The sequence below is a fragment of the Gymnoscopelus braueri genome (assembly GCF_963280865.1).
Source record: "Gymnoscopelus braueri genome assembly, chromosome: 18".
Classification (NCBI taxonomy): Eukaryota; Metazoa; Chordata; class Actinopteri; order Myctophiformes; family Myctophidae; genus Gymnoscopelus; species Gymnoscopelus braueri.
The window spans coordinates 41,667,001-41,690,972 of NC_137618.1; the positions used below are offsets into that span (position 1 = coordinate 41,667,001).

The window sequence follows — 23,972 nt, forward strand, 5'->3', positions numbered from 1 at the left end:
TTTTACTTAAGTGAAAGTATCAATTCTGCAATGTAGAAGTACTCAGTTACAAGTTAAAGTCAGAAATTCAAAATGTACTTGAGTAAAAGTACAAAAGTATTGTCATCAAAATGTACTTAAAGTACCAAAAGTAAAAGTACTAAAATTTTGAAAATAGCAGAAGCTCACATATGCGACGCGTTGTGAGCTTGTAGATCGGCTATTTTCAAATAGCCTAGGTATAAAATAGGGTGGTTAATGTATGTTTCATTTAAAGTGGGGACTCCCACCCTTGGAATTGCAGGCATTGCATTTAGTTTGACTAGGTTCCACAGATAAATATATATATATATATTTTTTTAAAGGTTTTTATGGGTCTTTTTATGCCTTTGTTTAGAGAGGGATAGAGAAAGTAGGCTGACAGGAAATGGGGAGAGAGATGGGGGGGTGACACGCAGCAAAGGTCGTCGGGAACGGGAGTCTAACCCGTGACACGCTGTCAGGCGGGCATTGCAGCCTAAGGTGCCTGGACCGCCACGCTACGGCCCAGGCTCACAGATAAATATTATGAAAATACCCGAGCTTGTAGATTGGCTATTTTCACATTGTTTGCCTCTTTCTTATGTAATATTTGACAATTTTGCCAATTTGGTATTAACAAAATTTTTTTTTTTTTGAAGAAGGCCGATGCACGCCTCAAAGGTTGGTGACAGAAGGTAAGACACAAAGTGCATATATTCAGAGGGGGATCTCTGATGATGATATCAAAGAAAAAGACACACTGCAGGAACTTGTTAAGAGTTAAGAGCTACAGTACATTTTTTGCAAGTTCCTGACAGTGTGCCGGTCTTTTTCTTTGATATCATCGTCAGAGATCCCCTTCTGAATATTAACAAAATCTTAAAAGTCATTAAATTGTAACTTAAGAAATGTGCAGATACCCTGTATACTGTATGTTGGTTTGTAGTTAAGTGAGAAAACAATGTTGCACATTAAGCAAATAATCTGACCGTGGGACCCCCCAAAATCATTTTGGGAACCGACCCCCAGTTTGGGAACCAACTTCTAGAGTTATGAACGGCTGTTTCCTAAAGATTGAAGCCATGCAACAAGCAGTCCACACAGCCAGGATGATTTTACAGGAATATTACCTCAGACAATCTTTGACTGAATCTAAATAGGCCTGTTCTTCCACAAGGATTTCTGTACAAGAATCATATCACAGGGAATGTTTAATTTCCAGACTATTGCCGCTGCAGGGTGAAAGACTCATAAAACTAATTTTGAGATTATTATATTATGGTGGATTTTTGTGATGAGTACGTTTTATGACCATAGAAACTGGACCACTAATAGCCAGTGTAATTTGTACAAACTGAAAAATCCATACAGTAGGCAATTTGTACTTAATTTCAGACGGGGGGTAATGAGTATATATGCTCTTTCATACGGCATTATAGTTTAGACAGATTGTAATCAATGCTCTTTTCTCAAAATGGAGAATAATAATCTCTATATGAACTAGTCTATAGGCTTCATCTGATTGCCTCGTAAAATCATCAGGGACATAAATGGCAGACAGTACTGGCCGATTATGAAACACATTGTCAAATGGCGATGCACGTGACAGGTGCACCAGCTGCCAGAAAGATGTGTGGCGGCAGTGGATGTGATGTCTGTGATGCATTCCTATAAGGAAGCGTTCGTTGATTACAGTCTAGAACAGTGGTTCTCAAGCTGCGGGACGGGACCCCCAGTGAAGTGACAATTTAAGGAGTTTTAAGACCTTTTTAATACCTCCAAAATTAAAGAAAAAAATGATCATTACTTCATTTAAATAATCAACAAACTGTAAAAACTGGTCAAACATTGGCCACATTGTTATATAATATAAGAAAGAGGCAAACTTTGTGAAAATAGCTGATCTACAAGCTCCCAACGTTGTGAGCTTGTAGATCAGCTATCTGTGGCACCGAGTCAAACTAAATGTATTGCCTCAACTCCTACGATTCCAAGTGCTTGTCACTTTCGATGAATTGAGTACAAAGGAGTACAAATTGAGTACAAAGGAGTACAAATTGAGTACAAAGGACTCTAATGGAAACAAGCCATAGGCTTTCTTGGGTTTAAAATCCTCTTAGCAGACCTTGTATTGAACTGTACTTTCCTGTGCTTTATTTTTTTGCAAACTGCTAATAAAGTATTCAATCAATTCAATCAAAGTCAGGGTGCGGGTCCCCAGTTCAAAGATGATTATTTTGGGGGGTCGCGGCCTGAAAAGGTTGAGAACCACTGGTCTAAAACTACACACACACAGCTATTGTAGTGTGTGAGGTATACAAGAGGTCCAATCTGCTCTATTTGAAAAATGACCCATTGCAATCAAGCATGATTATCAAGCATGTGGACCAACATAAACACCATTATACGTAGTTACCTGTGGTCTTCCAGGACTCTATACTAGGGCTGCTCCTTTAGTCCCTCAACTCCAAAAACTATTTTCCAACGTTGTGAGCTTGTAGGTCTGCTGTTTTTGCCAAATGCTGCCCCAGAATAGGGATGCTAAGGTTCATGTGGTTAAGCGGGAGCTACCCGTAGTATCAACGATATGTGGGAGTTGACACTGTGTTCCTCTACAATTTGAAATCTACAGTACTGTTTTGCATCATCATACTACTACTTCAGAGCCGGCCTACTTAACCTGTGTCAAATTAGTTATGCAAGCCGGTGGAACAAACCCAGGGGTGGAAAGAGTCCTAGAATATCCTACTCAAGTAAGTTGGCTATGATAATTAACTTAAATATTGCTCTATTAGAAGTAAGATTATGTGTGTTGAAAATTACTCAAGTACAAAAGTAGCTCTTTTGAAGTCAACTCAGTGGTTGGTTTAGTTACACCATGAAACATGAAAGGGCCAATGTGGCCTCCTGACTGTAATCAGGCGCTGCAGTGGCTCGGGAGGTGGGGGGGGGACCGTCTTCAATCCCTTGCTCCTCCTGGCTCCGAGTCGAATAGGCTCTATGCACAGAAGCCATATTGGGAATGAATTGGGCCCCTTCCTTACTTCCTTCACAGGTGTTACCAATGATACTAATTAAGGCTCTGTTCCATGTGGCATAGTGGTTGTCTTATTTTCAAGGACCCCCATAACTCTGAGAGTGTACAAATGGAACCAAATGGACCCGTATTTCCATTTGTACACTCTCAGAGTTACACACCCACCATAAGGGGCCATTTGGGAACCAAAATGGAGTGTTTCTAGTGAGCCAACATGCACGATATCAGCACCCTGACCAGAATGGAACAGAGCCTTCATTAGTATCATTGGTAACACCTGTGAAGGAAGTAAGAAGAGGCCCAATTTCTTTCCAATATGGCTGCTGTGCAAAGAGCCTATTGTCCTTGAGCAAGACGCCGAACGCCTAACTGCTCCCAAATGAACAGGTTGATGTCTTTAATGGTGTCCTCCGCCATCGGTTTCCTCTGCCATCGGTGTGTGAATGTGTGTGTGTGTGTGTGTGTGTGAATATAGGTGAGTATGAAGTACATTGTAAAGCACTTTAAAGGGTTAGAAAGACTAGAAAGGCACTATATAAATCCATTTACCATTTAATCATTTCAATATGAATACGTCATCCACTCCCTCCCAGTTCAGTGACGCTGTCCAAAGTGGTGATCATATTTTATTCATAAGATTGACTTAATGAGGCAAAAGAGGTTCAAAGCAGACTTTAAACGGAATCTGTTCCTGATTGTGTTGCAACAGCAGAAATGCAGGCTACTCTGTAATTCTTGCAGTAGTTTGAGTAGATTAGTGGTAGATCCAACTTAACTACCTGGGTATAGCATTCCTATTCTGGGGGGATATTTGCCAATCTACAAGCTCACAGCGTGTCACAATGTGATGCGTTGTGAGCTTGTACATAGATGTGCTTGTAGATGGCCGTCGGTTTTGGATTTCACCATAATTGTCTCCGCCAGGCCGAAAGGCATGGCGAGAGAGTATGTTTTACCCCCTGTCCGTCCGTCCGTCCGTGTGTCCGTCCGCCAGGCCGATTTGTGCAAAACACATTTCTGAACAGTACTCCTACAGATTTTGGCCAAAAATCCCCCAAATCGGTACACAGTATCTCTATAGTCATTAAAAGAAACGACTCATTTCAGATTTTTCATATTCCATCCTGATTGGCAAAAATTGTCTTTCAAAGTTTGCAGGAGTACTACAAAATGCCTCAAATCATGAACACAGCATGCAATTTCCGTGAAATTTTGCACACACATTCCCATTAGGCATTTGAAAATGTTCAAATCAGCCTCATGGTGGTGCTGTAACAGGCCGATTCGTGTTTTTACCTATAACTGCACCGATCAGTGTAAAACTTTGTATGCACACTCTCTAGAGGCCAAGGAATAACATTTGCCCTGCATTTTTCACATTTGCCTTTTATAGCGCCACCAGGAGGCAGACTTATGTAAAACAATTTTATTTATATTAAGCCTTCAGATTTGATCCAAATTTCACGCAAATCAGAACACATGATCTTTATAGTCATGTGATCAAGACGGATCTGTTTGATTTTTCATATTCCATCCTGATTGGCTAACATTGACATGTAATGTTTGCAGGAGTGGCCCGTTTTGAACAAAATGCCGCAAATCATGAACGCAGCGTCCGATTGCGGTGAAACTTTGAATGCACGTTTGCACTACGTTGAGGAACAAATGTCACCCTTTTAACATTGGCCTGTTATGGCGCCACCAGCAGGTCAAATTTAGCAAAACACATTTTTAGAACAAAATTTCTCAAATCATGCATGCAGTGTCCGATTGCTGTGCACGGCCTAGGAATAAATGGCACCCTTTTCACATTGGCCTATTATAGCGCCACCAGGAGGCCATAATAACCTACCTGACCTGGCGGAGACTTTTTCTAGTTTGTTTCTCAGTTTGAATTTCTCCTCTCACTGTCCATAGTGTCTAGTCTCGCGAGCCAGCCTGTATTTCACTCTTCTCACTGTCTGACACCCTGATCTTAGACCCCCACATATCAACCCATAAAGCTCCCCCATTAATTGTTTTACTTGTTTGCTTATCCTTGGTTTTCTTTTGTTCTGTGACTGTCCCAGTTCTCCCCTTTAGGTCTACGTTTACTCATTGTTTGTGTCTTTGTTCCGTTGCTATTTCTCACAATAATATTAATAATAAAAAATGTGTAGAAAAGAAAAGAAAAACTTGTAATTAGTTACTTCCCTCCCTGTACATAACATGTCTAAAATAGTAAATCTAATGATAACACCCACCAAGCTGCCAGTATCCTTCCTCACCCATCTGTGAGAGCTGGCATGTTTCCCCGTACAATACCAATTATTTGTTTGAATGCTATCTGCTGATTTGTATCATCATTACTTAACCTGTATCAAATTAGTATGTATGGTCAAAACCGTCACTTTTCAGGACATGGGGAAAAAAACCTGTGAAACAATGGATCCAGTATTGTTATACCAGTATTGTTATAATTTAGTCACTCTTGTTAATATTTTTCATTGGTTAATCCCACACAGACTAGTCCACACTTTCAACGGCAATCTACACGCTCATGACACGTGGTGAGCTTGTATAGATCAGCTATTCTGACTACTTTTGCGTGACGTTGTCATGCAGGGGCGCTGGAAGCCATTTATTCCAAGGTGGGCTGGTGCGATTTTTCCCCACACTTTTCCCAGGATTTCTTTCACTTTTTTCACGTTTTTTCACCTTTTTCAACAAATATTTTATTCCCCAAAGTTAAATACATCATTGTTTTAATATATAAGTGTGTAAATAGACTTTAAAATTATATATATTTGTTTAATAATAATAAATAAATAAATAAATAAAAATCCCCCAATTTTTTTCTTTCTCTTCCCCACCACCAGGGGTGCTGCAGCAGCCTCAGCACCCCACTTCTAGCGTCCCTGTTGTCATGTGATTAAAGGGATATTTCACTAAAAAATTGGGTCATTTTATTGTCTACTCATTTTTTTTTTATATTTGTTTTGGAAAATGAAAAAATGTTAATACAATGAAGAAATTAAATCAAATAAATGAAAAAAGTAATCGAAAAAACACGGTCTCCTCACATATTAGAAGGACAATATCAGTCACCAGAACCAAGGACGGGTGTTTTTGATGACTCTAGCATGTTACAACTGGAGTTTGAAGTTATAATGGGTTTGTATAGGAAGGGGGCGTGTCTGATTAAATTAATATCGAATATCTATTTACTGAATCAAGCAACTTAAAAACTGTCTGGGGGGCTCACAAAAGCCTGAGTAGACGATAAAATGACCCAATTGGTTTTTGAAAATGAGATATAATTTTAAGTATAAAATAGGGCATTCATATGAAGAAAAAAAAAACCCAACATATTAAACATGGAGATACAAGGTTTCTGCCTGACAGCGACGTTATGCAACTTGGTTGCTCACATCTGAAGTGAAATTGTTTGTTCATACTGTCCAACTAGTCTATGTTTATGTTAAAAAAGTGAATTTCATCACAATGAAAGTCCTGAGTAATAGCTTAGAAGGTATCCAGTGAGTAAGTTAGCATTATGACAAACATGACAGCTACAAATATAGAATGAATAGCATTAGCTACACGGGTAGTCACTATAATCTTTGAAAAAGTAACCTTTAACAATGGACAATAAAGATATTCAGTCTTTTTACCATGTGGTATATTTTGGGAATTCTCTGCAGAGTGCAGATAAAGATGTAATCAACTGCATTTTCCATGTATCAGAGTTAGCTAATGAGCTAATTTTCATCTAGTCCCTGGGCAGTTTGTTAAAATTGGTGGCCTAGAATTATTAATACAATACAGTATACTACAAAAAAAGTAAGTAAAAAAATTAACAAATCAGTTTCTGTATGTAAAAACAGTGAGGGTATTAGAGCAGTGTCAGAATTGAGGTGGTATGATTAACTATGATTACAAGCTTGGTTTACTTAATTTAAGCCATCTCTTAGGATTGTTACGGCTGTACAAAAGAACAAATGCTTTAATGCTTCAGCTTTTGTTGAGTTGAATTGACATTCTCCTTTTATAGGCTACAAGCTTTCTTAAATATACATTGTTGACCGTTACTCCCCAGGGGTCTATATTCTCGGTCCCCTCCTTTTTTTCCTTTCACACGAAAAGCTCTTAGCCACATTTCAAGCTTGTAGATTTGCGAAACTTGACATATTGAATTAAATACGCTGCAGGTGGTTAATCTTTTACTCAGTGTTAAGTGTGACCGGCACATGTCAGTACATTAGTATTGTACTACTTTGTGCGGTTCATGGCACTGTAACCCCACGAGGTGTTAACAGAGGCTTTTGGCTGTCTGTGCCTCTCATAGAACATTTCAGCCTTATCTATTTAAAAAACATTTTGCCTTGACAATAACGAATGCCTCTACGTTTTTGCGGCCTCAGCGTCTAAGAATTGGAAATAAATCACTCTCTGATAGAAGGATTCATCTTCCCTCTCTGCTATTGCGTTGGAAAGATAGGAATAAAAACGATGAGAGTATGGGGCCTGTGGTGCTATCAGCCATGGGCCTTTAGCATGGATCACTATGATTTAACTGGCTTAATTTTCCTGCTCAGAAGAATCTGTCTATCTTTTACATCTAGGAATGAGCGCAGCAGTAAAGTTCGTGCCCACCACCGTGAAGACTGGGCTTTGATTCCTCCAGCTTGGCCGGGTTCCCCAACAAACACTACTGCGCGTGGGTGGAAGTTCAGCCAACAGCTTCATTCAGCTGATGGCTGCTCATGGGGCTCGGGGGACGGGGTAGCTATGGGGTTGCTTAGACACGTAGACATGGGCACGCCAGGAAGCGAACCAATGACCTTCTGATAACCAGACACCCTCTCTACCCACTAAGTCAGTGGTTCCCAAACTGGGGGTCAGGACCCCCCAGGGGGGTCCCAAAATTATTTTGGGAGGTCCCCATATGATTAGCTTAATGCGCAACATTGTTTTCTCACTCAACAGTAAACAAACCAACATATAGTATTAAGTGGGTACAAACAGGGTATCTGCACATTTGTAAAGTTACAATTTAATGACTTAAGAACTTTTTAATACCAAATTGGCCAAATTGTCAAATATTACGTAAGAAAGAGTCAAACATTGTGAAAATAGCCGATCTACAAGCTCACAACGCCTCTGTAGTTCGGCTATTGTCACAACATCTATATGTGGAACCAAGTCAAACTAAATGTAATGCCTACAATTCCAAATGCTTGGCAGGGTGGGGGGTCCCCAGTTCAAATATGATTATTTTGGGGGGTCGCGGCCTGAAACGTTTGGGAACCCTTGCACTAAGCTACTGCCACTCCACTGGCATCTCTTTCAGTTTGGTCAGGGCAGTCTGTTCAACAGGAAGCGGAATTGGGAGGGATAGCATGTTCCTCCCATAGACTGTGTTACAAATAATAGAGACAGTTGTCACCATGACACGTAATCCCCAGGGTTGTGGAGTTGGCCGAGAGGGAGGAGCTGGGTATATGCGTCTATGCAGCTACGCCTCTATCCTGATTGCTGTGGCAGTCCATGATAGTAACTTAAAGCATAGACTATCTATTTTATTGTAATAATAATTTACTAAATGAACATTGTGTTGTATTGAAGAAGACTAGGGAACCAGCTAGTGAGAACATGAACATATTGGGAAAATTAGGTAATAAATCGAGTGAGAATAGTATCATTTACCCATACAGTACACTTCTATATAATCAGGTTTCTTTTTGCGAGCAGTGGAGTCTCCTACTGCTGGCCATTAGATAAAATGCAAGTTTAAAACACTTCCTCATTGGCTTTATTTTTCAGACAGGAGGTTTCCTGCTTGGTTCCTCCATGCGTTACGCCCTCCTATAGGGAAACTCATCACTGTCAGGTGAAAATAAGCGGCTGGTGACTCTACGTGCATTGGAGGAGACATGTGGTTGTTTACACCCTCCCTAAGACCAACTGTAGGGGCTGGCATTGACAGGAACTATACATGGGGGGAATTGGCAACAACTAAATGGGTGAGAGAAACAAAAAGGTCTTGCGTTTGCTTTTAATGGTTTTAATTTCTGCACTTCTCTGAGACAAACATTCACACAGTGAAATGCTTTTAGGGACAATATTAACCACATGAAACCTAGTGCCCCCATTCTGGGGCTAACATTTGGCGAAAATAGCCGATAAAAGAGAAAAAAGGAGTGGACTTAGGGGGGCCCTAGTCAACTATACATACTGTTTAAGTAGCTATGCTTTGGCTTTAGGACTATATTACAGCAAGGACTAAGGAGCAGGGAATCACTCGCCAGATCACTCATTCATTAATATACAATTAATCAATATATTTGTATAGCATTTCTCTCAAAAATTGTGTCCCATCATCATTCAAAATGTCCATTTTAGATTTAGGAGTTTATTAAAGACTGCTGATATATGGCAGACCTGTACAATACGGCAATAATAAACATGTGCTTAATGTGATTCACTGGGTTCTATTTTAAACAGCGCTGTCCTCTCTAGTATGCCTACTCCAAAACTTTATCCTGTAACACACACATAAATGCACACAGACTGTTTCCGTATCTGTTGATTCTCTCTAGACCAGAAATGCAACCTGGCAAAAGTTAATTCATCCCAGTCTAACTAGAGACGATGCCTTAGTTCACAAATATATTAAGTAAGAGGTAGGCTTGTCTCTTATGCCAGCCTATATATCTCTTCCACAATCTTCAAATGCTCCAGAGACTGTCTGTAATTCCTTGTAAAAGTTGCGACGAGGAAGCTGTCGAAAACAGTAAGAAAACAGCCTCCTCTTTCAGAATTTTGCAAAGTTCAGAAAGAGTTGAACCAAAAATATCTTTTTGGAATTCTCATTTCTGCTAAGCAGCTATGGCTAAGCTTCGATTGTGTTATTTATTTATGCCACTGCACGGGCGAAACGGAAGTGGGGATATGATATGATATGGCTGCATTTCCTACTTGTGCTACTCCTTTTCAGCGTTTCCTAATTACAGAAGGGTAGGCGGAAGCCTTTGAAAATTGTGAGCCGCCTGTCTCGAGAGACTATAGCCAATAGGAGGCAGCTAACTTCCATAAAAAACACAGGCAAATGTCACCGCATGAAACAATTTGTAAATCATTAGCACAACATCCATGCAACATCCTGACTCCTGTGCAGCATGTGGCTGAGGCGCGCTCAGTTTATCACGCTGAGGGTTTATCCAAGTATGCGAGCGAGCTGACTCTGATGTGGGGGAGGAGGGGTCTTTAACTTGCACGGCACCAGCAGCGCAAAAACAATGTGGTGCATGATAAAAAATTGCTTCATAACTCTCACATTGTGTGCCTGGCATCGTTATGAGGCTCAATCGCCTCTGGAGGCCCCGGCTTTTATTGGCGTACCTCTTGCAGCAGCAAAGTCTCATCCATTAAACAAATCAGGGGCGTTATGTATTAGATTAGCTGTACACCATGGCACCGTGGGAAGGCCTGGGAGAGAATGCGCGGGGCCCTTGTCTCATTCCCTCCCCATAATCCACTGGAATAAATGATCTAATTGACAGCATTAGGGTGACACTGTCAGAGGATGCCCCCTTAAAGTGTAATGTATAATGAAAATACACCACGCTGCTAAATTGCATTTTCGGTATTACAAATGATAAACGGCAGTCATTTGGGACGCTTTTAGAGCGAGGCCTCTCCACGTAGGACGCTGCCAGATCTCATTTTTTCCATATTTCTTAATCAATTTGCATTGTCAGTTATATTAAAAGCCCATCGCTGCTCGGGCGTATTTAATAAAGCCTCTAAAGTGATAGGATGCCAATGTCACACGGAGAGACAGGAAACGAGCCGTTGGTGGCAGCGCGCGGATCGAGCCCCCCTGCCGGCTGCCTCTGCTGGGACCGTGACCTCTGGAGGTGAGAATGGGATTTCCCCCCGCTGGTGAGGGGTCAGTACTGCACTGCCCCCCTCACAGTTCAGTGCATTATTCATTCTGCAGCCAAGCATGAATAAACAGGGTCCTGTTGACTTTCTCCAAAGTGAAAACTGTTTTAGCGCGTGTGTCCCATTTCTCCTGTCTCAGGTGTTGGTCTCAGGGACGTTCCAGCACACTGTTCAAAGGATCAGGACATAGAGGACAAAGAGGACATAGAAGCAGTGGTGGAAAGTAACTAAGTACATTTACTTAAGTACTGTACAGTACTTAAGTACAATTTTGAGGTTCTTTTACTTTACTGGAGTATTTCCAATTTTCAATACTTTTACTTTTACTCCACTACATCTTAGAGGCAAATATTATACTTTTACTCCACTACAATTATTTGAATACTTTACTAGTTACTTTGCAGATATAAATTATTATATTATAAAACATACATTAACCACTTTAGCCCTATTTTATACCTAGGCTATTTGAAAATAGCAGATCTACAAGCTCACATCGCGACGCATTGTGAGCTTGTAGATCTGCTATTTTCAAACATTTTAGTACTTTTACTTTTGGTACTTTAAGTACATTTGGATACCAATACTTTTGTACTTTTACTAAAGTAAATTTGGAATTATGGACTTTTACTTACAGAGTACAGAGTACTTCTACATTGCAGTATTGATACTTTTACTTAAGTAAAACATTTGAGTACTTTTCCCACCACTGCATAGAAGGTAAAAAGGGTTCTTCAGGAAGGAAGGACAGCGTGCATCCTAATAACAACACACATGATCTGTGGGGCTGAGGATAATTCAGAGAGACACCTCCAGGGTCCGGGATGAGTGAAGGCCAGCTACAGTAGCAGATAGATGCTCCACAGCAATCACCACATTATGTCATTGGTAGCAAAACAATCACGTGACACAATCTGTTTTTATGATGTCTTGCATTGTAGTGTACATATCTGTCTGTCATTAAATGTCTCATATGAATTGAGTACAAAGGACCCCAATGGAAACAAGCCATATTCTTGGGTTTTAAATCCTCTTAGCTGACCATGTATTGAACTGTACTTTCCTGTGCTTTTTTTTGCAAACTGCTAATAAAGTATTCAATCAATCAATTAATCAAGAAGATGTTTTTCTTGTTGTGTGTGTGTGTGTGTGTGTGTGTGTGTGTGTGTGTGTGTGTGTGTGTGTGTGTGTGTGTGTGTGTGTGTGTGTGTGTGTGTGTGTGTGTGTTTTTCAGTGCATGTTCATGGTCCAGATGTGTGGACATATTGTAACTCCGGGAGGTAATCACCCTGCTCCTCAGGTGTGAGGACAGGGCGGCGAGTTACCTCTGCTGTGGTCAGGAAATGATAACCTTATGTCATCTTATTCACCTTTATTTCTCTCTCTCTCTCTCTCTGTGTTTGTGGGGGGGGGGGGGGGGGGTACTTCTCTGTCAGTGACATTGACTTCAAGCAGTGTTGCCCTCAGCTATTTCAGCAGTCATTAGAAAAAATAGCTGTTTTTGCACAATTTAATAGCACTCTCAAATCAGTTTTCAAGATTTAATTTTCACAAAGTTAGCCAAAGGCAATGATAGTTATAAATCATCCAGATATAACTGAGATATATGGGAACAATGGCCTCAAACAATAATAAAGACTTAAAACTTACTTGGTAACAGTTAACAGTAAGCTATGAGAAAAAATAGTAGTCTATTATGAAGCCTTGTCTGTTGGAATACCTCTCTCTCACACACACACACACACACACACACACACACACACACACACACACACACACACACACACACACACACACACACACACTCTCTCTCCCTCCCTATAACTGTGTATTGTGGTCCTTTCTTTGGAAAGGAAAAAACATAAATGAATAACTGTGCTGTAACATACCCTGCACCATATTCTTAACATGATCAGCTTGTTAGCATATAGGCCTACATGTTTTAGCATTATGTATTTATCTCGATTGCTTTCGGTGTGAGTGTGTGACAGGTGCAGAAGCACTGGACCCGACGCAACAGAAGAGAAAATCAGTGGATTTTTTGGGCAAGTGCTCTGAACCAATGACAGTCCGTTTAGAGCTGCGAGGGGCAGGGTTTCACATCAATCTGCAGGGATGTCGCCCAATCGCCGCGTCTGTGGGAGGGGGAACATTTAGAAGGGGGCGTGGCCGTGGAGCGCGGGTCTCTCCACTGCCAGTGTTGCCATGTCCGTTTATTATAAGCGACTTTGGGCTTGTTTTTCTGTGAAGTTGCTTGTAATATTGGTTAGTTGCGGGTTGCGTTTTTTTTGGTGTAGTTGTTTATTAGGGCTTGTTTCCAATATATTTTTTAAATTATTATTTAAACCACTTCTCAAACGTTTGCATGTCAAGGACCCCCAAATTAATGTATATTTCTCAGCAGACCCCCATCTGAAAAACAATTTATTTCTTTCAAATATACTTTCCAAATATTTAACTTTTTCTTTTCAAGATCTTTTTGAAAATAGCAGATCTACAAGCTCACAGCGTCGTGAATGCGACTCGTTGTGAGCTTGTAAAGTGCTCATGTGGCTCTAGTGAATACCAAAACGCTCGCCCCAAAACACAGTCGCCCCGGGGCCAATTCGGCGACCACGGAACGGTTGCCACCAGGCATTCCTAAACATAACCTGAGTAAACTATGCCTAAACCCTGCCACGCAGTACCACGGCGTCCGCGGGCCCGCCCATAGATTCTTCAGGAGCACATGCACACACAGGCATTGATTAAAAACAACCTTGAAGTTCACTCCTCATCAAAGTTTACACAAAAGCTGCCAACTGCCGAGTGTCACCAGCGTGAATTAACATTGGAATGATGAGCCTAGATGCATGGCTCATAAAAAATGTGCGGTTATTTCCCGGGTTTGTTACCTTTTTTTTTGGGGGGGGGGGGGGGGGGTTGTAACTTTAATTCGGTTAATTCGGTTAATTTGGTGCCACAAATGGCATGAAGTGTAGATGTCAGAGTTTTTCTTTTTCTTTTTATGTGATGAGTTTGTGATGGGTGCTCGTCATTAGAGCTCGTCACTACTGTGACCTGTAGTGTAGTGTAGGTGTTAAGCGACGTGCGCGTCACGTGACGTCTTTAAAATAGCGTACCGCCAAAGATAAAATCAATAATGCAACACTGCCTAAACCTAACCTTATTCCTAAACGTAACCTCAGTAAAATTATGTATAACTCGTCTAACTTATTTCTAAAATTGTCCCCAGTAAAACAAATACAAGAACCCTTTGGGGGGCGAGCGGTCCGCGAAAAAAAAAATGGGGGTGAGTGTGTTTTGGGGCGAGTCTTCCGGTTACCGCTCTAGTGGCTTCTTTTGGGCTTGTTTTCGTAGACCTGGCTGCTTATTTCTATCACAAAACCTGGCAACACTGTCCACCGCATACTGTATTGAACTCGGGGAGTCATAGTAAGTGCATGAGCGTTGCTCACTGTTTGACAATACATGCCTACAGACGCGTTGGGGAGAAACTACTAACATCCGCTTGAACTTCAATCAAAATCACGTCAGAAGACACCAACAACGAGGCATAGGGGGACTAATTGCAACTTGGAGAAAACAAAGAAAGAAAAAAAGCAAAAGTCTCTCTCAAGTGACAGAGGTTTTTGGGACAAATATTACATTTTTTTCCATTTTTTGATTTATTTTTTATTTCACTCTTTTTTTGTTGTTGTTCGTTCCCAAGACGAAAGGGGGGTCGGGATCCGCCGCTGGATGATGTGAATTAAAAGGAGTTTATTAATGTCAGCGCATCACAACATGAAGCGATCAACGGCTGTCCTGATGTGTTGCTTCGGCGTCCTGCTCCTCCTGACTTCTGGCGCCTTGAGGTCCGTCTCCTCGCAATCAGGTGAGTCAGTGAACACGTCCCGATCTCCACAGTGTGGTGGATCTCCACGGTGTGGATCTCATCTGATCTCCACGGGGTAGATCTCCACGGTGCGCGTCTGTCTCCACGGTGCGCGCACAGACAGACAGAGCTGTCAGGGCGCACGGAGCGGAGTGTCAAGTGTGGCCAACTTACCTGAGGTGTTAATATCACACAGAGAGCAGCGCTGCTGCATTAAAACAAATGGCATTGCTAATGACAATGCAGTAGACATTCTAAAAGGCTGAATGTGAGCCCGTGAGGTGCAACAAGCTTTGTGTGTTTATAGCCTATACTGTCTGGATAATCAAATGAATACAGTTATTATATTATATTATTATTATATATTATATATTATTATTATGTTATTTGTGTAGGATCTAATCTAATGAATACAGTTATGAGGTGAGGTGCAACAAGCTTTGTGTAGGATACTGTCTGGATATTTAATCGAATACAGTTATATTATTATGTCAGTGATCGATCTGATCTCCAGTGATCGATCTGATCTCCGTCGCTGTTTTTCATGGTAACCGATCAGTCTCTAAGGAAAAGTCACCGGACAACTTTTGAAGCATATAGGCGACCCACACACACAGTAGGCTACTACAAGCCCGCTGACAACAAACACACGCACAATGCCAGGTTGGTTCATCGTCCGTCCAGCATTCAGTTGAATGTGAAGCCAGGTTGTCTCTCCTCTTTAAGCTGTCTATACTGTCAGTAACACGTGTGGTGATGGTTCAATATAATGCCCCCTATTATCCTCTCCTAATTCAGCTGTGTCTCTCCGTGTGCGTGGAAACCATTTAATTGCGTTCAATTCATTCAGTGTCGCAAAAAATAAAATAAATCCACATTCTGTCACAAAACCTTAGGTTTTCTTTCGTTAATAATCGTTTCTGGAATCCCGGACAGGTAGCCTATTCTTCTCCGAGGCAATAATATAGTCTCTACCATTCTTTCCGAAAACCGGAGTCCAACGTTGCCCCATAGTGTAAATATTACCATTTGAGGACATTATTCTGTCTTTCTTCTGTTGAAAACAGGCAGCAGTGTTTGTGTGATAGTTAAACAGCCCCTCTTACAGTTAAAAAATAAAATAATACATTTAAATAAATCATCTAAAACACACAAGCCATGGCAGGCATATGGTGGCAATACATCATGACTTTTATATGAGATTAATTTCATTGCATACACCTGTGAGTGTGCATGCGTGCACGGTGCATGTATGCGCATTTGCTCTGACTGGAGGAAGAGAGAGAGAGAGAGAGAGAGAGAGAGAGAGAGAGAGAGAGAGAGAGAGAGAGAGAGAGAGAGAGAGAGAGAGAGAGAGAGAGAGAGAGAGAGAGAGAGAGAGAGAGAGAGAGAGAGAGAGAGAGAGAGAGAGAGATGAGAGAGAGAGAGAGAGAGAGAGAGATGAGAGAGAGAGAGAGAGAGAGAGAGAGAGAGACACAGACAGAGAGAGACAGACACACACAGAGACAGACACACACAGAGAGAGAGAGAGAGAGAGAGAGAGAGAGAGAGAGAAGGGGGAGAGAGAGGGGGGGGAGAGAAAGAGATGGGGGAGAAAGACAGAGAGAGAGAGAGAGGGGAAGGGGGAGAGAGAGAGAGAGAGAGAGAGAGAGAGAGAGAGAGAGAGAGAGAGAGGGAGGCAGGCAGGCAGAGAGGCAGGTGTCTGTAGGACCAAAAGGGGAGAGAGGTTATTAAAGCAATAAGCCACAAGAGGTCACAGTTTATCTTGTATTTTATAATGGCTGAGAGGCGTACTGACTATACCGACTACCGCAGGTGTGCGGTGCGGGAAACGGCTCGAAAGTAACATAGCGTTTAAGGAGAACTCCTTCTAACGCTATATGTACCAGAGCTAAGCAGCTACACAACCCTCCACTTGGGTTTAATCAAAGTCACACTGCCCAGTACTGCCCGAGGCGAACTATACGTTGATTGAATTAGGAGATTAAACAAAGTTACGGCTTTGAGAGAGAAGCGGGGATCATGGAGGGGGTTCACGGTGGTCTCTTATAAAGCTGTACACGTTTGGTTTGAACTTTACGCACATACAATTTTGCCTTTGCAGATATGAACAAATTGAGCAAATGTCAGAGATAGATTGTTTTATGAGAACAAAATGTAGGCTATATACCACTGGTTATTCAATATAGGCTACTATATGCAGATGCTGGGAGCTGGAATAGTCCGCTCTGCTGCTTATTCTTTCTTGGAATACAATTTAAACATATAATTGAACTTAACGTTGACTTTCATTTTCACTTTTTGTTCTATCCCCCCCCCCCCCCAAGACCGAATCGTATTTTCCTGCTGGGTTGTGTATACAAATTGTGGCATTTATAATGTCACTGTGTGCAGCGTTGCCAGATTCTGTGAGAGAAACAAGCAACCAGGTCTAGGAAAACCAGCCCAAAAGAAGCGACTATGGGCCACATGAGCACTTTAACATATTCATCAGCTATTTAAAAAAATAGCAGATCTACAAGCTCACAACGCGCCGCGATTCGACGCGTTGCGAGCTTGTAGATCGTCTATTTTCAAATAGAATCTTGCGGGGAAATTATAATAAGCAGATCTGGCAACCGTGACTGTGTGGGGAGGGGTGAGGAGGGGGGGACCCGACACTGTATGTGTGGGGAGGGGGACCCGACTAAGGCAGAGCAGATAATACAAATATCACGGTGTTAATCGGCTTAAGCGCGGATTAAGTCCTGTCAGTGAGAAAGAGACAGAAAGGCAAGGGATGGGAAACGTCATCATCCTTTTGAGAGATTACATCCGTCTTTTCATATAGTCATATATTCAATATATTCAATTCATTTGAGGCGTGCGTGCGTGTGTGTGCGTGCATCAGTGCACGATGAATTGAAATGAATACGCATGGACCCCAATGGAAACGAGCCACAGTGCTTTCTGGGGTTTAATCCTTTTTAGCATCCTTTTGTATAGAACTGTACTTTCTGTGTTTTTTTTTGCAAACTGTTGATAAAGTATTCAATCAGTCATGAATGGAGATGTCTATAGGGTGACATGTTTTCGGGCGTAATGCGATTTATAGTTGCGCATCGTGTCTCCCAAAAAAAAAATCGATCTACAAGCTCACTATGCATGACTGTTGCGACGGTGCTGTGAGCTTGTAGATCAGCTGTGTTTGGTGCGAGACACTGGCGGACAACCAAGTAGGCTATACACGAATCCACACTGCAGCTATGGCTGCCTACAGGCAGCATGTGCGTCTGTGGATTCGTCTATACATGAAGCGCATGATGTTCAGGTGCAAGCGGTTCCTGAGGCGAGAGAAGGGCACCACGTATAGCACTGAGCACTGTCATATGCTCTCCGCACCGTTGTGTGGGTCCTCTTAATTTGGCTACAGTTCTACTGAGAGATGGAGACTATACTGGACTCTTTTTTTTTTATTTCATATTTTTTTCATCTGAGCCTTGGAGAGAATCGTGTCACATTCGCCACCGGGGCCCACACAAGCACGGGCCGTCACACAAAGCCCTCTCTCACAGCCATATCTTCTCCTGTTGTCGCCCGTGAAAGGCGGTCTGACCTCTATGTCTCCGGCGTTTTATTGCAAAGAATAGCTGCCTTTGATTCGGTGGCGATCCACTTCCATGAGCCGGGGGAGTGTGAATCACTCCACACTCACCTCCTCTCTCTCTCTCTCTCTCTCTCTCTCTCTCTCTCTCTCTCTCTCTCTCTCTCTGCCTCACCGGGTCTCCCCCATAGATGCATACTGCTGTGTGTGTGTGTGTGTGTGTGTGTGTGTGTGTGTGTGTGTGTGTGTGTGTGTGTGTGTGTGTGTGTGTGTGTGTGTGTGTGTGTGTGTGTGTGTGTGTGTGTGTGTGTGTGTGTGTGTGTGTGTGTGTGTGTGTGCGTGTGTGTGTGCCCCGCACTGCACGAAAAGCAAAAAAACATTAGTGCTCCAGAGGGGTTTAATACAGCAGAAATAGGAAGCCGTTTCTGTTCTGCCATTTTAATTGTTTTTCTACGCTTGGAGGTTTTTTACCCATTGCCCCGATGATGCAGATGAATAATAAAAACTGTGCGTGGCTTCAGTTAACCACTTAAACCCCTCTTTAACGTACTCGGACCGCTTCTCTCCGTCTGAACCCAATCTCTTTGGCGACGGTTCTTTGCCGTCTATCACTAGTGAGCTTGTGGATAGGCCTGCTATTGCAGATCTGCTATCAGCTTGTAGATCTGATATTCTTTTGGGCTAATGTCCCCCCCAGAATATGGATGCCGGAGGTCAAGTGGTTAACATTCTCATGCAATCCCATATAGATATACCCATGAAGGAATGTGGTTTCCTCCTGATTAGATTCGATAGTTTGTGTCCTGTCGTCTTCTACTGCGCTTTGATTTGCTGGTGGTGGGGTTTATAACCGGCGGGAATTGTCTTTGGCCCGCGGAAATGATTGGATCACATCCCGTTTGCCCTTTCCATGTAAGCACGCCGACATCCATCAGCCGAACACATGCACCACGACATGCATGGGTTTAACTTTGACGTTGCATCTTTAAAAGGTCCTTGGGAGGACGATGTCATAATTGGATTTGGAGAAGCACCCACACCCTCGCATGCATAGTTAGCCGGGGCCTATATAAAATGCAAATGGTATGTGTGGCTAAGTTCGGCTTGCAGGACAATTAAAGACCATGCGCGTTTGATGAGAGACTCGTTGAAATGGAATTATGTTTGTGATTCTCTCTCTGCCGCCGTCTCCCATTGAAGGCTCTCTCTTATAGCTTTCTGGTTTCTCACAAAACGGAGTGAAATTTATGTAGGCCTAAATGTAGGCCTACTGCCTACGCGTGCGTCGCTTTTTCAAGTTGGAGTCAGTCAGAGATGATATGTTTGCCAAACATGGTGGAGAAGATGACGGCCACTGTTCGGAGAGGCAAGCTGAGGACTGAGTGTCGATGGTAGCGAAATAAATTCACCATCTTTTAATTAGTATGTCTAATGCATTCGAGGGAGAGAAACGAGTAGCTTGTTGTAACATCAGGGGAAATCCTCAGGGCCTCCTCTCTCCCATCCATCCTGCACGCGCGCGGCTGAACGCCTTTACGCACAAACTACAGATGTTGAGAGTCCAAACGCTTGCCTGTCAGCTCGTGTGTGTGTATCTTTCCACCGGGTTCCATTTGTTAAGGTCTCTCTCTCTTCTCTCTCTCTCTCCTCTCCTCTCCTCTCCTCTCCTCTCCTCTCCTCTCCTCTCCTCTCCTCTCCTCTCCTCTCCTCTCCTCTCCTCTCCTCTCCTCTCCTCTCTGCTCTCCTTTCCTCCCCTCTCTCTTTCTCTCCCCTCTCCTCTCCCCCCTCTCTCTCTCTCCCAGGCTCCCCCCACACTCCATAGGCCTTTTTGACAAGTGCGTGTTGAAGGTTTAAAACTGCCAGGGCGCCTATGTCTGAGTGCGTGGAGAACGTGTCTCTCTGTGTGCGTTGGATATGTCCTGTGCAGTGTGCACATGTTGGAGAGAGAGAGAGAGATTGATTGACAGCCTAAATAGACCGCTGCAGAGTCTCTCTCTGTCTCTGACTGTACTCTGCGGTGTGTGAACCCCCCCCACCCCCACCACGCCCCCAGCCCCCCCAGCTGTCATCCTTTGCATTGTAAGCGCCCGCAAAAACGTGCAATTAAGTGACAATAGGAATATGGCTAATCTTTGCCAAGACACACTCGTTACCGCCACGTTTTGAATGAAAGTCAAAAGATAATTGTGGCTTTGTACATGTGAAGGTTTTTGGCGGGGGTCTGCCTTCGTTTATTCTTTCTGAAGCGACAGCCTGCCAAAGTCAGAACGATTTGCTTTATTCTCATTTTTATTATTTCTCTTTCCCGCGGTTAATAATATAGCGTGAGCAAATAAAAGGATGATAACAGGCTGACAACTTTGCCATGAAAGCGCGGCTCCACCTTAGACGAGCGTGTTTTGTGTTTTTTTGCGTGTGTGGGTGTGCCAAGAGCTGGATTCTAGCCGATTTATTCTCTCTCTTGTCTCGCTGTCTCTCTCTTTGACTCACTCTCTCTCTCTCTCTCTCTCTCTCTCTCTCTCTCTCTCTCTCTCTCTCCTTTTAGTAGCCTAATCCTCCTTTAAAATATTCATAGCTAATCTGCATTTACAATGTAATTACAGACTGGGTTTTGAGTGATATTGGAGACGGCCTGCGGAGCATGCATGCGTCACGCTTAAAATCTTTTTTTTTGCGCCTGAATAAATAGAAAAACAAGTCTGGATGTTGTAGTTATTGCTCCGTGCGTCATGTTGCAATGGGTTGTTAGGTTATATATCTCCTCTTTTTGGCAATGGAGTATCTAAGCTTACAGGCCATTCCCTGAGCTAGGAGGGGGACATACTTTTAAACAAAGCACTTGCAGTTGCGAACCTATAATACATTAGTTTGTTGCAGCGTGTGTGTGTGTGTGTGTGTGTGTGTGTGTGTGTGTGTGTGTGTGTGTGTGTGTGTGTGTGTGTGTGTGTGTGTGTGTGTGTGTGTGTGTGTGTGTGTGTGTGTGTGTGTGTGTGTATAGCCTATGTGTATGTGAGAGTTTGTTGTCAAATCTTTGTCAGGACCATGGCAAGTATTTACTTCTAGATAATTGGTCTCCTCAGAGGGCATATCTCCGCCAGGCTGGGTTGCTTAGCCAGGCCTGTGTAGTCAGGCCTTGGTAAGTCAGGGCAAGAGCAAGCTGTGTATAGACATACACAACATACTGTGCAGTTTTTACAAATTTCTGGCCCTCCCTATGGGCAGAAGTGAAAGTGCTTTTGTAGGTGTGCTCTATTAGCGGGCCCTTTCAATTTGTGGTTGATTGGATCCAGGGTATATGGCTTTTTCTAAGATGAATAAATAAAAATAGGCCTCTCCACTAATCTTCGAAGCCAATTACAGGAAGACCGTATGGAATATCAAAACCCTGGCGGTCATTGTCACATGACTCACAAGGTAATTTGTACCTAATCTGGTGTAAGTGCTTTTGGCTCTGTGTTGTTTAATAGAGGCCCTCGATGTGTGATTACATTCTGGGTTAGATTGTAAACACTGTGTTCATGGCTTTTGGCATTTTTTGGTAAAATGGGCTTTTCCCGCAAATCTTGGAAGCCAATCATTAAAGGACGACTTCACCCATTTTCAACCTATCTTCATATAATAGATCCTCACTAATGCTCCTGATAAAATTGTGAAATTTATTTCTACTCAGGCTGTGTCTCATAGGAGGGCTGTGGACACTTCATAAACCCGTCTACCAGTGACACATCGTTAGGAAGTCGTCCTTTAATAGCCATTCGGAATGGAATATGACACATTGTCAGAGATTAGCATTGCACAGACGGACAGACACACGGGACACACGGACAGGGGGCAAAAACATAATGGCCTGGCCAAGATAATTAGTCAAATATACAGGTCATTATGATTTGGCATTTACTGGGTCAGGGTGATGGGGGTTAAGGTTTGGGGTTAAGTGAAAATGTCAAGGGTCAGAGTCTTTAATGAACAATCGCTTTTGACATCCCCAAAGATAGTAAGACTGACGTGTGTGTGTGTGTGTGTGTGTGTGTGTGTGTGTGTGTGTGTGTGTGTGTGTGTGTGTGTGTGTGTGTGTGTGTGTGTGTGTGTGTGTGTGTGTGTGTGTGTGTGTGTGTGTGTGTGTGTGTGTGTGTGGTACATAGAACATTGGGTAATGTCTGCACAAAAGGTGCTACGACGAACCAGACATTATAAGAAGCGACGACTTAACAGACAATGTTCAGTCTTAATCCTGTGTTCTCACTCAGTGACACATCTCTCTCATGTCATGGGCCGCGCTTACAGCGGGGTGCGTGAACTCTGTGTCCCCCCGCGTGTGCCAGCCCAGCGGCCGTCAAGAGCGTGCAGAGCGCCCGTCGTTGTAGTATGCCAGCCTGTGTTATACTGTAAGTCAGCAGTCACCTTGCAGCAGTGCAGAAATAGCGCAGCAGCACTCCTCTCTTTCCCCTGGATGTGAAGGTACATAAAGCACAGAATGAGAGGAGGGGAAAAGGCAATTGACCTTGGAGGAGGTTTTTTTTTGCGGGCTGGCGATATAGCTGCTGCCCCGGTGGATGCTACTGCTCTGCAGCCTGCCAGGGGAGGAGGGAGGGAGGAGTGTGTGTGTGTGTGTGTGTGTGTGTGTGGGGGGGGGGGGGGAGTCACTGCTGAGTATGACAGTCTTTGTTCACTGTGTAGAAAAGCAGCGAAATCTTCTTCCAGGGGGCCGGCTTGACAGCGGCGGAGCGTAAAGGAGCATTTTACTCCGGAGCGGTGCCGTGGAGGTCGTTAGTGAAAGGCGATATTGTGTGGAGTTTATGAGCGATGTCTGCGCGGTAACAACACAAATCCATTACCTGGATGCAGCGCTAGCTATACGGCCATTGCTCCGTGGCACCTTTTATTTTTTTCCTCCCCCCCTTTTTTTGTTCTCCTCTAAATCCCGAAGACATACAGCACCCTTTTTAATCCCCAGTTTGATATGCATTAGGTCTCGGGGACCCCCCATTTGATATGATTTGTATCTCTGGGGACCCCAAAATACACTGTAAAAATCTCAGAGTTCATTTTGTTCTGAGAGTGTACCAAATGGATCCATTTGTACACTCTCATTTGTTCACAGACCCGGTATTGGTCTATTTGGTTCCTAAATGATCAATCGTTTAGCTGGGACCCCCTGGAACCACCCCACCCAAGGACCCCTGGGGGTCCCCGGACCACACGTTAAGAACCAGTGACATATACAATGCTGGTGCAGACATCCTCAGCCAGACCATTTAAAAGATGATAGCCTACAGTCAAATCCTCAATGTTAAAGGTGCAATCTGTAACTTTTAGGTCCAATACCCATGATTCGAACCTGGCTGTTCTGAAACGTCAAATATATTTCTACCATTGAGCCAAGACGGACAGAGGAGATATTGCCCCTTAAACTTCAGACAGTACTACTTGTCATCCAGTAGGTTGACACCAGGGTCTAAATTTCTTAGTGGAAGAGTAGGGAGACCAACTCCAGCCACTGCATATTATATCAACTACCACACAGATTGATTTAAATGACGTCACTG

General features: G+C 43.0%; 1 protein-coding gene across 2 annotated transcripts in view; it reads left to right on the plus strand.

Moving 5' to 3' along the window:
- Positions 1–14,466: 14,466 nt before the first annotated feature.
- Positions 14,467–23,972, plus strand: part of erbb4b (erb-b2 receptor tyrosine kinase 4b) — a 549,356-nt gene continuing 539,850 nt past the window's right edge. For both annotated transcript variants that reach the window (XM_080456958.1, XM_080456959.1), the window contains exon 1: positions 14,467–14,843. In XM_080456958.1, coding sequence (XP_080313084.1) covers positions 14,735–14,843 — 109 coding nt within the window. In that variant the 5' untranslated portion in view covers positions 14,467–14,734. The remainder of the gene's footprint in view (positions 14,844–23,972) is intronic.